Source organism: Phodopus roborovskii, unplaced genomic scaffold, assembly GCF_943737965.1.
Source record: "Phodopus roborovskii unplaced genomic scaffold, PHOROB, whole genome shotgun sequence".
Classification (NCBI taxonomy): domain Eukaryota; kingdom Metazoa; phylum Chordata; class Mammalia; order Rodentia; family Cricetidae; genus Phodopus; species Phodopus roborovskii.
In genome coordinates, this window is record NW_026125052.1 from 24133854 (window position 1) to 24151677 (window position 17824).

Consider the following 17824-nt stretch of genomic DNA (forward strand, 5'->3'; position numbering starts at 1 on the left):
CAGCCCTGATACCAACAGCAAAGGGCATTTATATGATCGAGAAGAAAGGGAAAAAAGACATGGGGAGAAATTAGCAGCAAGCCCTACGCTGGTCACCTTCATGAGCCTTACCTGGCTTAGTGCTCAGCCTAGGCTGTGAGGTGGTTGTCTCATTATCCTTATTACAAACAGGGAGCCCTAGGCTCAAAAAGCCCTATCCACTTGTGTGGGGCCACACAGATTCTGAAATTTCAGTGAAAGTCACGGGATTGGGAAATGCACAGTAAAACAAAGTAATCATTTAGTGACATTAAGTTTGACCATGACATTGATTAAGTTAGAATATTAATTAAAGATTAATTTTTAATTAAAATGTTTTTAGGCCTTAAAATTTCATACATGTGAAAGTTTTGCCTGCATGTTCATATATATTTGTATGTGCCTAGTGTCTGTAGATCTCAGAAGTTGCCCTGGAACTGGAGTTACAGATAGGTGTGAACCAGCTTGTGGAGCTGGGCAACAGGCGCCCTAGCTACCGAGCCATCTCTCCAGCCCCGTGACAGAACTATTAACCCGGGATGTTAGACACACAGACTGCTCTGGGGGACAACTCTCCACACCACGACGAAGAAATCATTCTCATCTATTTTCAGCTCTATGAGTTCTGAAGATGCCCATCATCCGTGACTTCGTCCTAACCCATCCAAACTCTTCCGATCTTAAACACCAGAAACTTAACATCCCATGTTAAATTCTGAGAACTTAGCCAAATTCAATGTTCACTCAACTTGAGAAACGTATTTTTAAAAATCACATAATGAAGCACCTTCTTTGTAGTTCAGATGGTCTGGCTAACTAACCATGCCGACACACCAAGTCAAAACTTGCTTCTAATTATTACGCCTACTCTGTGACCAACAGTCACAAAAACGCATTAGGGGCAAACACCTTTCAACATCGGATGCATGGAATCTCCCACGCGTCTATCTGACATGCCCGGCCCATTTGCTTACATGGATCCTAGAAGGATGCCTCTCTTGGGCTACCAGGCAGGCTGCACAGCCTTCCCACAGGGACCACATGTCACCATTCAAATGCATCTTCAACTCAGACACCATTAACACTCCCAAAGCATACCAGCCTGGGCTCAGGTTTTTCAGGCCAGGTGAAAACAAAGCTTGGGAATGAAACGTCTTCACATGCGGGAGAGGAGAGGCTGGGCTCTTTTGCTGGTACTCACCTGTTGGGTTTGAGGGGATGTCCAGGAGGGTCTTCAATAGCTTCATATCTTTAATGTTGTGGATATAGATGGATTCTTCAAGGCAGACCAGCAGCCTCTGTAATCAGACAGAACCATCAGCCTCCCACATAGAGCCCCTGAAAAGGCATTTGCCAAGTCCTTGCTCATCTTTCCTGTGAGTTCTAACTTGATTCCATGCCTACAGGAGGAATGTTAATGAAGCCTTTAGAAGGTCGTGTTTACGGACATAAACAGACATAGATAGCATTGCCTGCTTGGGCAGATGTTTAAAATACAAGATCCTAAGTTTTACTTTAGAGATTTCTCTCTCCCTCCTCCTCCTTTTATTTCTCCCTCGTTCCTTCCTTCCCTCCTTTCCCCTCATCTCTCCCTAAAACAAGATGGTTCAGGGAACCTCTTTATTCTGTTCCACATTCCATGCCGGTGGCCGAGTTCGCCCTCTCATACAACTGCAGGCTTCCTTACACGCTCGGCATCACTAAATCTTAGATGCGATCCCTTTCTCTATGTTTTGTATCCTGACACAGGGTTTCACTAAGTTGCCAAGGCTGGCCTTGGACTCACTCAGGCATATTCTGAACTCACGGTTCTTCTGCCTCAGATGCGCAAGTAGCAGGGACAACAGGGCAGAGACACCCTGCCCACCCCAACCTCACCTCCAGGTACCCTGTATTTTAATCAGCGCACTCTGGCCACAGGGCTGAAACTGCATAAGTAAAGAACATTCTAACAAGACCTCAGGGTTGGGATCAGTGAAATGGCTCAGTAGGAAAATGAATTTGCTCAAGTTCGAGGACCCAGATTTAATCCCTGGAACCCACATAAAGACGGAAGGGAGAATAAACTCCACACACACAGTTGTCCTCTGACCTTTACATGTTCTCTATGGTACATGCACAACCCCACCCCCATTCCACCCACCCACCCACACACCCACACACACACACACACACACACACACACACACACGAACTTCAAAGTTTATAAAAGGGAGGCTGGAGAGATGGCTCAGCAGTTCAGAGCACTTGTGCTCTTGCAGAGGACCTGGGTTCAGTTCCCAGCACCCACGTGGCACGCAATCGCCTGGAGCTCCAGTTCCAGGGGATCTCACGTCCTTCTGTCCACCGCGGCCACTGCGTGAATGTGGTGCACATTCATAAATATGGTAGGACACTCATACACAGAGTGACTTTATTTTATGTGCATTGGTGTGAAGGCGTCAGATCCCCTGGAACTGGAGTTACAGACAGTTGTGAGCTGCCACGTGGGTGCTGGGAACTGAACCCAGGACCTCTGAAGGAGCAGCCAGTGCTCTTAACCATTGAGCCATCTCTCCAGCCCCGCAAAAGAGATTTTTAAAAACTTAGCAAAAGATACTTCCCCCCCCCCCAAAACGGGTGACAAACATTGCCACTTCTCTGTGAAGTGGTCACCTGATCGGTCACTTTGCATTCTGGCAGCCACACCAGAGTTTGTTTTTATGTTTTTCTATGCTTGTTTCTGTTCTGAGTTTCCAATAGCCCCTGGGATCCCTGTCCAGCCCTGCCCCCAGCCCTCAGGAGAGAATGACCCTGACAGTTCCTCCTGAGGAGCATCATCTCCTTTAGGCTTGTCTGACAGGGTCAGCATCATTACAGTGTTGTCACCAGGACCCCTCTGGGTCACCACCATGCTGGCCAGAGACGAGAATGAAAAGGGGGGGGGCAGGAAATGCAGGGAGAGTATGAGGAAGTGCTTGTCCTGAGTCACACAAGAGCTGGCTTCCTGGACAAGCACAAGCGGGCGACAACTGCCGCACCAGCTGTTCTAAGGCTGCAGCCACCCCTGCCCTTAGCCAGCCACCGACGTTCATTTTGTAGCCCAGGCTAAGCACAAACTCCCTGTGTAGCCCGGGTTGACTTTGAATTTCCAGTTTTCCCATCCCCACATCCCAAGTGCTGGGGTCACAGGTATGGCTCATCAATTCTGGTTTTATGTGGTGCTGGGAATTGAACCCAGAGCTTTGAGCACGCCAGGCAAACACTCTGCCAACTCAACTACATTCCCAGCCCACTTTGACTTTCATCTTACGTTTTATGGGTAGTTAACCCTTTTCATCAACTAAAGAATTAGACATCTGCCTTAAGCATCTGCCTCAAAGGCTTCAATCCAATCAGCGTGCAGTGGGGTCACGGGAAGCAGATGGTTAAATACCTGTAAAAGCTTCCATAGCTAATGACATCCAGCTTACTGCTGTCATCTAAGGAAATACATTTCTGCATTAAACACAATCGGAACAACACTAACCAGAAATGGAACACATCAGGATTTCTTAGCACCTTTCCTTTCTGCCTACCCAGAGGGATTTTTGTGGATGGGTTACATGTGTGGTACATGCACACATGTGTGTGAGGGTGAAAATGCAGAGCCGAGGAAGGAAGTCAGGTGTCCTCCTCCATCACTCTCTGCTTTGTTCTCTTGAGACAGGGTCTGTCAGTGCACTTGGAGCTTGAAATTTTCATCTAGGCTGGAGGTCAGCAAACCCAGCTTCTCATAGCACCACTTACAGGTGTGTGTGTGTGTGTGTGTGTGTGTGTGTGTGTGTGTGTGTGTATCCAGTCACATTTAGTTTTTTACATGGTTGGCTGGGAGATCAACTCGGGTCTCGGGTCCTCATGCTAAGCACAGCAAGCATAGGCCTACCCAACGAGCCATCTCCTAGCCCTTGTTTTTATATGTACTTATTTATTTATTGTGTGTATGAGCATATTTGCTTTTTTTTTGAGACAGGGTCTCATTGCAGCCCAGGCTTCCCTGTAATTTGCTATACAGCAGAAGATGGCTTTGAATTTCCCATCCTCCTCCATCTACCTCACAAGTGCTGGGATTATAGGCATGCATCATCGCACCTGGTTTTATGGGGGCGAACCCAGGGCCTTGTGCATGGTAGGCAAGCACTCACTAGACCAGCTGAGCTTCATTCCTGGCTCTGAACACAAGGGTTCCGTTTTGTTTGTTTTGAGATAGAGTCCTATTCTGGATAGCCCAGGCTATCCTTTGATATGCAGTTCTCTTGCCCAGGCCTTCTAAGTGCTTGAACTATGAGAGTGCACTAGTAGACATTATTTGAAAACATGGGTTTTTGTTTCTTTGTAACTTCTTAACTAATTCTGTCATTTTTCCTGTTTTTGTAAAGGAACCATGTCTGAAGACTTGACACCAGCAGGATAATTACTGTAGAGCAAAAGTAAGCTCAGCCTGTGTCCTTTGCGGGTTCCCCTGGGCAGGCAGAGCTGCACAGGCATTGCAAGACTTCCTTGCAGCAGGTGAATTGCCTAGGCCAAACATTAAGTTCAAAGTCTGGCAATTTTAAGAAAAGAAAACCAGAGCCCATTCTAGATCTGCATCAACTGATCTTGGACCACAAAAAGGCTAAAGGAAGGTACTGGCATCAACTCTGGCTTGCTGCTAGCTGGGAACTAAGTGTGGAGCAGAGCTGCCTTCATCTGTGTTCTCTAGAAGAAGGGGCATGAGGACCTGAAGTTGATGGCTGTTCTGTTGGTGGAGGCTGGTGCCCAAAGTCTACCAGACCCAGACACTTATGTAGTTCTTTCTTGCCTTGTTTGCTAATGCGACCACCTGAGAGATCATACCAGCAAATTCCATGGGTACGACTCAAGATCTCTGGTGGTAATAACATTTCACTGACTCATCTTCAAAAGGTGGTCAGGTACCAAACAGATACTCAGCTGTCATATGCTGGCGACTATGTGCAGAATGGAAGGTTCTGCAACAAAACTTGCAACAGATTCTAGGGCACGCTTGAGCCAAGAACCCCACTTGAAATCTCTCAAGTAGGAAATTCCCAAGCTGCCCTCCCTCCTTACTGAGACCTCAGGCTTCTTTTCTGCCTCTTGCCTGCTCTGTGTCACTGAAATGTTCGACCTTCTGATTCAATGGCTGTTTTCTATGAATTTAGTGGATATTTAGTCACTGATTGACTCAAAGCAATGAGCCAGGTATAGTGCTCAATCTTACAGCGCCAGCATTCGGGGGAGTTGGGGCTGAAGCAGGAGGATTGCTTTGAGGTCCAGGCTAGCCTAGGTTACTGAATAAGACTATCTCGACGAAACAAACCAACAAAACACTGAAAGTGACAATCATTTCCTTCTCAGAAGCTTAACAAAACCCTTGGCCTCATCATTTATAAATAATAATAATCATAGGGTTGGGGAGATAGATTGGCAGTTAGGAACGGTGGCTTTTCTTGCAGAGGATTTGGCGTTCAGTTCCCAACAACCACATGGTAGATAGACCACAATCTGCCTCTAACTCCAGTTCCCAGGTTCCACCACGCTCGTCTGGCCTCCTCAGGCACAGCATGCACTGGTGTACACACATGTAGGCAAACTACTCATATACATAAAATAAGAACAAGCCTTAAAAATTATTAATCATCATTTAATAGTTCAGATTCAAGAAGAGGAAGAGGAGGAGGAGGAAGAAGGAATAATAATAATAATAATAATAATAATAATAATAAACTACTATCCTCAAGGAATGCCACTGATTCCCTGTTCCAGGGAATACTGAACCCAGCAGCTAACTTTGCATATCCCAGAATAAGGGTCTTTTGGTTTATCCACTTACTTAACAGGCAGGAGAAAATATTCAGGAATGCTCTCCCATCAAGTCTCATGGTAATGAACAGAACTGCCACAGCCCCTGCTCTCCCAGGATCTAAAACCCATTCACTCCAGGAGAGTATGCCAACACGATAAATATCTCCCTCCTAAGTGCTAAGGTTTTTTTTTTAAAAAAGGCGTACTGCAGCCAGGCATTGGTGATGCATGCCTTTAATCCCAACACCTGGGAGGCAGAGGCAGGCGGATCTCTGTGAGTTTGAGGCCAGCCTGGTCTACAGAGCAAGTTCCAGGACAGGCTCCAGGACAGAGAAACCCTGTCTGGAAAACAAAAAACAAAAAACAAAAACAAAACAAAACAAAAAAAAAACACGGCATACTGCATATTTGAGATGAGAGTAATTTTCCTTTCTGCAATGAAAACACAAGGATACATCCTCAAGAATTACCTGGAGGAGCTGGTGGTAGAGCTTAGTGGTGGAGCTCTCACTTAGCTGAGAGATGTACTAGGTTCAATCCCCTGCATGGCAGGGAAGGAATGGGTATTGGCTGCAAAAGCAGAAACATGACATTGTGTAGCTGACCGAGAAGGAGAGGCCACATAGAGAGCAGAAGGTCAGTTTCACCTACTGACTTTAGAGCTGACCCTTGGGACCACAGCCTAGTCCCAGGTATGTTGTTCTCAGGGCAGGGCCAAGGTGCACAGTAAATCTTACGGCTTAGGGCCAAGACAAGAAGACGTCTTCCTCTCATTTTAGATGTCCTGAGGCAGTTCATATGACAGGCTTGTGTCAGAGTCCCAACCTGTCTGTGCTGGTGTCCAGCCTGTCCCAAGAGGAGATGGTGAGCTTGGCCAGGCAATGACCAACATGACAACATGAGCCACTATGACCCGGGAGAATGCACAGAGTAGATGATGCTCTTTGTACTTCACTCAGGAGCCCAAGCCCACTGTTAAGCATCTGTTAAATTATCTACAGCATTTGATACTAGTTTTAGAGACTTTTGTTCTTATCCTTTTTTTTTTTTTTTAAGACAGGGTCTGATGCAGTCCACACCAGGCTCAAACTTGTTATATTGCCAAGAAGCATGGCTTTAATCTTCTGATTCTCCTGCCTCTACCCACTGAGTGCTAGCATCACGGGTGCCCACCTGGGTTTATCCTGGTATCACAGGTTCACACCACCACACTGCCCTGTCTATGGCGAGCTGTGGATCAAATCCAGGTCTCTGCAGGTCCCAGCTAGTACGCTGAGCTATATCTCAAAGACATTTATCTTAAAATTTTTATGACATTTATTTATTTCTGTCTGTGTGTGCGTGCACACATACTGCGTGTATGCAGAGGCCAAAGGGCAACTTGTAGGAGTCAGTTTTGCCCTTCTACCAGGTGGGTGGTGGGGACTGAGCTCAGCTTATGAGGCTTGGTGACAAGGGCCTTTACCTGCTGGACCATCCTGCCAGCCCAAAGACATTCATCTTTAGAGATGTTTTACTTTTGTTCCAATTGGCAGAAGCCTAGAAACCATGATGAGCCTGCCTCCTCACCTGCCGGTTCAGCCGTATGGACAAAATGTTGCTGGAGTAGCTGTAGTTACAGATCTCAGTGCCTTTCTTGAAGTGGTACACGTTCATCTGCCGAGGTTTTGTGTGACTGACCACCACCACCAGGCTGCTGGAGAAGAGGCGCTCCACGATGTACACGTCGGGGATTTCATCTGTGAGGAGCAACAGCAGTGAGGTCTCCTAGATGGCCTCTTTGAGGAAGACCTTGGAATTTGGGACACTGGGTACTACACAGGCTAGTTCACACATGGGCTCTGGGTCTCGCTACAGGGTATCCTCCATCAGTAATGACCCACCACAGCCCCATCAGCAAGCTTTAAGTGTCTCCAGGGACCTTTCCATGTACCTAAAGCAAGGAATATCCTGATGACTAAGACACAAAGCCAGGATCTCCAGAGCCAATGCATGGTACCCATGGTAGAATTACACACTAACCACACACACACACACACACACACACGTTCTCATTTACTGTGTATGTGTGTATTTGTGCTTATCACAACACACATGTGAAAGTCAGAAGACAACTTACAAGATAGTTGGTTCTCTTTTCCTACCATGTGAGTCTTGCAGAATGAACTCAGATTATGAGGCTTGGCATCAAGATCCATATTGCCAGACCCCTCCTTAACCCCTTGCTCTATAACCTAGGCTGGCCTTGAGCTCACGATCTTTCTGACTCAGCATCCTGAATGCTGGTTTTTATGGATGTGAACCACCATAACTGGTGCAGAAAGAGAGGGATATCAGTAAGCCTCCAGAGTACCATAGACAAGGCCTCAGTGTCTTTCTGAGGCCATTTTGTCACATGTCTTTCTTGATTATTTGTAGGGAATATGACATGAGACATATACAATGAAATATTCACAAAACAATATGATAATAATAACATCTTAAAACTAGGTGCCAAGGGCAGAGGAGATGGCTCAGTGGGTAAAGTGCTTGCCATGTAAAGCTGATGTGGTAGCAGTCTCTAATCCCATGTTCTATGAGATGGGAGACTGGGATAGGAGAACCCCTGGGAACTCAGGGTCCAGCTCTTTTGGGATACACAATGGCAGACAACTCTGTCTCAAGGTGGAAGGTGAGGATGGACACATGTGAATGGATACACACCTTCTCATGCACACATCTCTATCACTCACGGAGATAAAAAATAATAAATAAATAACAAATTATGAGCCCCAGTTATTATTTACAAAACCAGTTTCTTTCCAGAAAATGCAGAGGTGAAGTATCTGTCTCTATGGCAATAGCATAAATTGTCACCCTGAGAAAAATCTCAGTCACATTTGTAAGTGGAATTATTTTTTAATAACTCATTAGAAATACTTCAACATCTTTAATATGTGCCATGCAGACATGGCCGTGTCACTTCATTCAAGCATATAAAACATGGCCCTACTAAGTGAACGGTGTCAATAGGCTACAGAGCCAGTGTAACAGCAAAAAGTAGCAACAAGTGCCCCTTTAGGTTGGCAATGACAAAAACCGATGACCATGTGCACAGATACATAGAAAGGCATCAACAACATGATTTCAAACAAGGGCTTTCTTCTTACAAAGAAGAAAATGTCACTTAAGGTATTGCCAAATTTCAGTAATAGCTTCATTGTGGCTTTTATGCAAGAGGAGACAATGGTTCACACTCAAATATCCACACACCACCAGCTCTTTAGGCTGATGGCTCAGACAGAAACCAGAAGCTCAAGACTGAAGTCTATGGCTGGGGCATATAGCCTTGCTGGTGGAGTGTTTTTAAGAGGCTGGGTTCAATCCCCAGGACTCCAAAAAGAAGAAAATCAAGGGGGAAAGAAAAGGATTGCCCTGTTTAGGGGGTGGATTTGGTGTCCCTTCAATCCTTCTTCCTAAGACACACACACACACACACACACACACACACACACACACACACACACTTACTGCTTCCATGGACTTGGTCAAGGTGTTCCACAGAACTCAAAGAAAACAGCTTGTAGCCGGCCTTGGTTCCAATCGCTAGGGATCTGCAGAAGATAATGACATCATGGGAATGACCACAGATAACTGCATCCCAACCACAGCCCTGTCTGAGAACTCACAGCCCTTTCCCCAGAGGCTGCTAACGTGCAGGTAAACAGGTATCTTCAGGACTCAGATCCTTGATAACCTACTCAAGGCAAGGTACGCTTTGACAGACAGTCATGCGGAAAAGAGAAAAGGTCAAAGGAGACTTTTTAAGAGACAGAAATTGCCTGGGCTCTGTCACCAAGCGAAATGTCAACGCTCTCACAGGTCTTGTTTTCCCAGATGGGCAGGAGTAGTAAAAAAAGGAATGCTTAGGAACAGGCATTGCATCTCCACCTCCACAATGCTTAAGAGATCGTCTTATTGTTTGTTTGGGAAGCTCTTTACCAGGGGTAATTATCATTATGCGTGTGCGCGCTCAGATACATGTGCATGGAGGCTAGAAACAAAACTCAGTGTCTTCCTCAATTTATATCTACCTTATTTTTGTGATCAGAGGGATCTCTTACCAAACCTGATGCTCCCTGGTCTGCCTAAGCTGGCTGTAGCAAGCTCCAGGGATCATCTTGTCTGTCTCCACCATGCTAAGATTCCAGTCCCCATGCCTCGCTTGTCCAATGAGTGCCAAGACTCAAACTCAGGCCCTAATTGTTGCATAGGAGAACATTTTACCAACAGAGTCATCTCTCCAGCACCAGGTTTTTTGTTTATTTGTTTGTTTTGTTTTTGTTTATTTTGTTTTTCCCCCTGTCCTTAAAAGACCAAAACAAAACACCCAAAACTATTTTTGGTTAATAGAAGAAATACACACTGGGGCTTGGAGATGACTCAGCAGGGAAAGGCACTTGCCACTAAGCCTGATGACTTGAGTTCCAGTCCTGAGACCCACATAGTGAAAGGAGACAACCAGTTCCCTCCAGTTGCCTTCTGACCTCGCACACATGCATGTAGCAGGAGTGCATGCACACAGAATGAATTCATAAGGTATTAAAAAGCAGAAAATAAACACACAGTGTTTTAAGAATGCTTCCTCTCACCAGTTTCTATGAAAAATACTATATGGACTTTAGGAACTCTACTGGGGAGCTTAATTATTTTGTTTTTAAAAGTCAAGTTCTCTAACCTGCAGTCAGATTTGGAAACTGCTTTATGCTGTGACCTATGAAGCTATTTCCATTACCAACGAATAACATAAAAACAAAACACTTAATTGCTTTGGTGTGGGCTAAGAAAAGGCTTTCAATTTTCACACTTTGTGTGTGTTTATGCATATGCATCTTATTAAAAGATTTTTAATATTTGCACTTTGTTTTTATTTATGAGAGAGAGAGAGAGAGAGAGAGAGAGTGTGTGTGTGTGTGTGTGTGTGTGTGCACATACGCTGTCTACACATCAGGGAGCTCAGTGGAGAGGCAAGGCTGGTTAGCTAGCCAACCCAGGGAGGACTCTGCCAATCTCCACCTCCCCAGAGCTGGGATTACAAGCATTCACCATTTCATCCAGCTATTGATTGATCATTACTACTAACATTATATAGATTCTAGGGCTCATATCTACATCTCACTGACTCAGCTATCAACCCAGCCCCAATTTTCCACTTTTAACTCTTTAATTTTTTGAGTTTGCTGGTTGGCTTTTTTCTCAACTTGATGCAAGCTACAGTTATCCGGGAAGAGGGAACCTTGCCTGAGAAAATGCCTCCCCATCAGACTGGCTTGCAGGTAAGTCTGTGCCAGTATTTTCTTGACTAATGACTAACATGAGGGGACTCACCCAGCTGTGGGTGGTGCCATGCCTGGACAGCTGGTCCCCATGGAATATAACAGCAAGCTGAGTGGATCAACAGGAGCAAACCGGTAAGCAGCAGCATCCTCCATGGGCCTGCCTCACTTCCTGCCTCCAGGTCACTGCCTAGCACTCTATACTATCTGTGCTTCCCTTCATGATGGGAAGCTATGGCATGAACTAAACCTTTTCCTCCCCCACGTTGCTTTTGCCTTTGGCGTCTATCACAGCAACGAGAGCAAACTATCACACCAGGGTATCCTCAGTGACATGATGAAAACAAAATGAGTGACCAGGTGTAATGCCAGCCCTCGAAAGTGGATCAGGAGGGTCATAAGTTCGAGGCCAGCCTTGACTACATGACAAGACTCTGTCTCCAAATAAATAAATAAAAGGAAAAGCAAATATGTTGCATCTAGCTGGCACTTAAAAGTCACCTCTTACCTCTCCTGCTTTGTTCTCAAAAACGGAGTGAGATTAAAACCTTGCCTAGAACACTCTCGGCATGGACGGTGTGACCACAAGCACTTCTGCCCTCGGAATATGGAATGTCGTGGTTGAAATGGGCCCTCCCAATGGTTCAGTCCAACTTCCTCATTTACAGCAAACATATGCCAAGCTGAGATTCATTCTTCACAGGGAAGCATATACTAAAACAAGCAATTCAAAAGCCTGGATGCCAAGGCTCTTGTTCTCCTACCTAAAAAAAGAGAAGGTCACATGACCCCCACCCCCATAATTCCCTTTTCTACACAAACATTTGTCCTTTCCTGGGACAGAGGAACAAGCAGCTACTGTTATCTTCTATCAGCAAGGCACACACAAGCCCTCCAACCTGAAGAGTAGCTGTGCTTGTCATATGGATGGCTGATGCTGCTGTAGCACAGTTAAACTTGGGGATTTGGCATCCAGCACTTCGGACAAATGCCGACAGTTGTACAAGCAGAGCACATTTGAACTCTAAAATATATTGGAGTAGTTACTACATCAGGTTTTTGTTTTTGTTTCCCCGATGTAGTCTGTCATGTAGCCCAGGCTGGCCTTGGAAACGAGATAGGGACAGAAACCAGAGCTTCATGCATGCAGGACAAGCATCTACTCAGCCCTGATGACCCCCCCCCCCACCACCTCAAAACAGGGTTTCTCTGTGTAACAGTTCTGGCTGTCCTGGAACTCACTGTGTAGATCAGAGGCCTGTCTCTGCCCCCCCCCCCAAGTGCTAGGCATGCATCACCACTGCCTGTCACTGATGATTGTTTTTGAGCTTTCGTCATTTAAACGAAGACACATTTAGTTGCAAACTGAAGGTGTAAAGCTTGCAAGTAAGGGGGGGGGGGAAGACACTATAGAGTCCTAGAACAAAACTAAAAGAGATGTGTAATCCCAACACTTGGGAGGGAAGGCAGAGGCAGGTGGATCTCTACTTGGAGGCACCCAGGGCTATGTAAACAAAACAAAACAAACCACCCAAAACAGCAACAACAAATTAACCAAAATTAAAGTAGGTGTCCAGGGCTGGTGAGGTGGTTCAGCTATAAGCCTGGTGGTCTGCGTTTGAGCCCTAGAGACCATGAAAAAGTGGAATGAGAAGGTCCAGCTCTCACCTTTAAATGCGCACTTTGGCCAGTGTGACCCCACCCCGTCCCTGCTGATATATATATATATATATATATATATATATATATATATATACACACACACACACACACACACATAGTAATAAATAAGTTCAGAACTATCATTTTCAGGCATAAGAGCTGATTCTGGAACAAATAAGTTTCTTCTTTGTTTCTTCATTTTATGTTTGCGACAGGATCTCTCGCTCTGCTGTTCACGCTGCCTCTGGGGTTGTGGGCTGAAGTGATCTTTCCATTCTTGACTCAAGAGTACCTAGGATTCCTCACAAGCCACCACGCTCTGCTGGAAGGGTTGTGTTTGTGGGAAGAGGGCAGTATGATCACGGTTTGTTCTAAATGATTGCTCTGTCCCTAAAAGACTCCAAATCAAGGGCTTGAGAGTTAAGTCTTATTTCATCCACAAGTCCTTGCTACAACAACAAGCTTCTCATCACTGCTCATTGATGTGGAGCTGGAGACACATCTGGATCACAAACTTTAAAATATGCCTAAGATGTCTAGCCCAGCTCCAGAGCATTAAGTATGAGTAGGTGACATTTTAATTCTCTTCATCTACATTCTCTAGAAAGACTAAACGTAAGCTCAGCTCACACGCATGGAAAAAGACACACCAATTGCCCCAAATGCATCCAGCAAGGAAGATGACTTATTTTGAAATTCAATGTCATACCCTCCAGGCCTCCAAGCAACTGACTGTGACAAGACCTTTATTTATAGGTGGAACAGCGCTGCCCAGAAGAGCCTTCATCCAGGAAAACAGAGCTGCGGGGAGGGACCAAGGAAGTCAACTTTTAAAGCACCTTGCACTTGTGAAAAACAGCATTCTTATCCAACGGTTTCTCTGCATTATTGAATAACTAGACTAGACAATAACATTTGTTTTCCAAATCCAATAATACCAGGAAGTGTAATCTACATGATTTACTATTTGTAAGTAAACTAACCCCCTCTTTAACCTATGCTCAATCGGGAAGGAAAACATTACCTAGCATTTCAACAGGCATACGCTCTTGCAAAAGTTTCTTACAAAACTTCAGAATTTTATCTGTTCTATCATGCACTTGATTCTCATCTCGAGAGGATCCCCAAAACAACTCAATAGGTTACACAGCTTTGGAAACAAATAAAGATATAAAAATCCAGGGTCTGGAGGTTGGGGTGGAGACCAGTGACAGAGTCTTTGTCAAGGTTGATTGAGACATTGGATCTTATGTTCAGTACTCTGCAGACCATCTCTCTCTCTCTCTCTCTCTCTCTCTCTCTCTCTCTCTCTCTCTCTCCCTTCCTCTCTCTCTCTCTCTGCCTCTCTCTCTCTCACACACACAGAGTGGGATTTGCCTATCATTCATAAAGCCTTGGATTCCATCCCCTGCACTTCATAAAGTGTTGTATGATGATTTGATGATACTTCCTATAATCTCATCATTCCAGAACAAGAGACAGGAGAATCAGAATTTGAAATTCATCCTCATCTACTAGGGAGTTCGAGGCTGTCTGGATTACAGGAGACCAGCTCAAAACAAAACGAGAACAAAATACCAAGAAAATGCCAGAATGCACCACACTTAATAGTTCGTGAATATTATTACACATCTCTGGCTATTGAGAGATGTCATAACATGTACTTTTTATTGTGGGCTGTGGTCAGAGGCATCGTGAGAGTCACTCATCAAACCAAGCTGTGGAGTTACTCGATTACATGATTACACATACAGATTTTTGAAACAAAGACATATTGTTCAGAGCAGGGCTTTTCAGACAGAAAGACAAAGAGAATGAAAACCGGGGCTGCTTATGGCCTTAATTACACTACTGAATGTTCAATATTAGCACAGCTCAGTCACCAGGAGCCAAACCCCCAAGCCCGAAGCTGACTCCAAACAAGGGACAAGGCAGAAACTGGTACAGCTGGAAGTGGGACACTGGGAAGCAGCCATCCCTGCCCGAGCTGCCTGATGCTTCAGGGCTCCACATTCCAAAGAGATTATTCCATATGGCCCCCCAGGCTGGCGTCCATGAAAACAGTGTAGGAAACAGACGTGTGTTTAAATTCTAAGCCCATCCTGCAGAAGCCTAGAACACTGGCGAGCGATTCCCAGTTCGTGGACCAAAGTCTAAATGTTGACCATCAAAGTGAAACATTAAAAATCCACTTAAAAGCAACAGGGTGGAGTGCCTCCTTCCGGGATGGGAAGCTGTCTGGGACTGAGAAAGGGTTTCTGAGCTTCCTGGAGGAGATTCGTGGAACCGGGTGGACGGTGAGAAAACACAGCAAAGAAAATAAAGAAAAGCTTCTTACAGCCAAAGCGACCGGCCAAAAAGATGCCCCGTTGCTGGGGCTGGCCTGGCCACAGGGATAGGCTGCTTCTTTGTCCAAGGCCCTGCCCAAATGCCACGTTGAGATACTCAAGGACAAATGGTAAAGTTTTCCCCATCTTCCCGACTCTCGCATCCTCTTGAGTCAAGTTGCACCTTCCCTCCTCCCCTCGCCTTTGTTTTGGTCCCAGATCTCCCTTTCGGTCACTAGGTGGCCCACACCAGGTCCCCCGCATTCAAGGCCCCCTCCACCCTACTCCTTGCTGACTTCTTCGGGTCACCCTGGCCAGTCCCTTGGGGCAGGCGCTGGGCGTGGAGGGAGGGGTCGCCTGGGTGGGTTCAAGCCCCATTGCCAAGCAATCCCGCGACTCAGGCTGCCCCACCGAGGCAGCCGGCCCTGGTTGGCCACCAGTTGCGTTACGGACAACACCCTTTGGTGGCGACATTCTGCCCCCCACTTCCCTGGCCAGGGGGCTGGCGCCTTGGCTTACGTGCAATCTTGGTTGAAAGAGAAGCAGCTGAGCGCCGCCTCCACCCGATCCGGAGGGGCGTCTGCGGCTTCGGCCTCCATTGGGGGCTCGACCCGGGAAGCCGCAGCTTGGAGCGGGGGACAGCCACCTCAGCAGCCCGCCCGCGCCGGCTCCGTCGGCCGGCTTGCCGCCTCGGTCCCGCCCCGGCCTCGCCCCCAGGCAGGCCCCGCCCACTCGGATCCCACTTGGCCCCGCCCCTCTCCAGAGCCTCCCACTTAGAGCTGCGGCTCCACCGGGACCAGCCGGGCCCTGGCACTGCCCGGATCGAAGTTAGCCCCGTCCCCGCCTCGAGTCCCGCCCCTCCCGGCTGCAGCCCTACCTGAGTCCCCTTCGGACCTGCACCACCCATTTCCTATTTAGCCCCGCCTCTATGTCCTGGCCCCGCCCCTCACAGCTCTAGCCCGGTCCTGAGCCAACCAGGTCCTGTCCCGATCCACTTCCACTTGGTTCGTCCCCGCCTCTAGCCCCGTCCCCCGGGTCCATCCCGCCTCTTATCTCGGGAACCGACGGGTGACAGGACCGGGCCTCCTCAGCCAGCCACGATTGGCCACCAGCTCTTTGACCAGGCAGTGGTGGTAGTGGGCGGGACTGTTGCTGACGACCCGCCCCCGATCCGGAGACACCGCTTGCCATTGGTCGAAGGTGAGCAGGCCACGTGGTGATGTTTTCATTGCCAGAGCGTCCAGGCTTGGGGAGGAGGAGTGCAGCTGCGTGCTTCAGGCCTGCTGGAGGCAGGGACGACGCCTAGGAGGAGGGCGGACGCCTGCTTTCCCAAGCCAGTCCTTGGCCCCCGCCCGTTAAACTTACAGAATGTAGTTGAAATCTGCAGACATCAAAGCTCCGCCCTTTTGGAGAGTCCTTAAACTGCTGTGGGTCAGGCTGATAAGAAGCCACCCACAGCCCTAGTTCAGGAAGAGTCCTTGCTAATCCCAAGCATTGTACTAAGGGCACTTCCTCGTTCTTCTGGAATCTGGTGTGGAACAGACATTTGCAGAAGACGCAGTTGAAGCACTTGCTAGACAATGCGTCTGAAACCGACAGTATGGAGTGGCATGTAGGGCTGGTACTCTTTCAAGACTTGTGTGCGAATCAACTTTGCTCAACAGCATTTGGCAAGACATCGGATTTGTAGAAACGAAAGAAACTGGAATAGTGTGTGAAAGGGATAGTCTTGAAGACGGTTCGGTTTGAAGTTCGTGTAATTTGAGATGCATTTTGACATAGGAGATTTGTTTCTCAAGCTAAATACTTGAGTACAGTTGTGGGATGCCTGGGGTGGGTTTTGGGAAACCGAATTCCAGCCATCAATAGCTGGAATGCCAGCACCGAATATCTGAAATATTATTATTATTTTATTATGTCACAGCTCTTTAGATCGCAGCAATTCATGTTCACTCACCTTATATTTTCTTTTTTGAGGCTATCGTCACACACTCCTCAAGCATGTGGTGGTTGATCCTCCTTCCTTGGCCTCCCAGGTCATTACAGATGTGAGCCACCATGTTCAGCCAAATTTCGTGACAAAATTGTACACACCATGCATCGATAATTTGAATTTTAGACTTAGAATGGATGAGCAAGAGGGACCTGTTTAACATAAGCTTTTCTGGTTGGTTCTCCAGTTTGATTTTTCCAAAATAAAAATGTAACAGTTTATTTTCTCAAGACAGTTGTTCTGCCAAGTAACAGATCCACCCCTAGGTGACTGCTCTACAACCAATTGTGAGGCACTGTATAAACGAAGCCTAAAGAACCGCTATTTGGACGTTTTGACCTTGGCATCATTGCAGCCTCCTCTGTCCCAGTTGGGTCTCCCTCCACCTCTCAGCTCTGCCAAGTTCTGCCATCCCTTCAGTTTGACAGAGCCACGGACCTTGCAGTCCAGGTGCTAGGTTCCTGGAAGTATTAGATGGAGTGCCAAATAAGGGTCGAAAGTGCAGCCTTTATCAGTTTGGTATTAAGCAGTTAGACTTCGTGGGGGCAGAGAAAGGGGTTAGTTTTAGCCTAGGAGTGTGTCATGATAAAAGCAGTGTCTCAGGCAGATAAACTTGGCTAGTGTGTGCAGATCAAGTTAGAAGGCCCCGAAGGCTTTGGGGAGCCAGCACGACATTCTTGGAGAGA

General features: G+C 46.8%; 1 protein-coding gene across 1 annotated transcript in view; it reads right to left on the reverse strand.

Annotated features, from left to right (window-relative positions):
* Window positions 1–15844, reverse strand: part of Wipi1 (WD repeat domain, phosphoinositide interacting 1) — a 36508-nt gene extending 20664 nt beyond the window's left edge. The window contains exons 1-4 of the mRNA XM_051179666.1: window positions 15665–15844; window positions 9352–9434; window positions 7411–7580; window positions 1220–1316 (exon numbers count right to left, since the gene is read on the reverse strand). Coding sequence (XP_051035623.1) covers window positions 1220–1316; window positions 7411–7580; window positions 9352–9434; window positions 15665–15744 — 430 coding nt within the window. The 5' untranslated portion in view covers window positions 15745–15844. The remainder of the gene's footprint in view (window positions 1–1219; window positions 1317–7410; window positions 7581–9351; window positions 9435–15664) is intronic.
* Between the last annotated feature and the right edge of the window lie 1980 nt (window positions 15845–17824).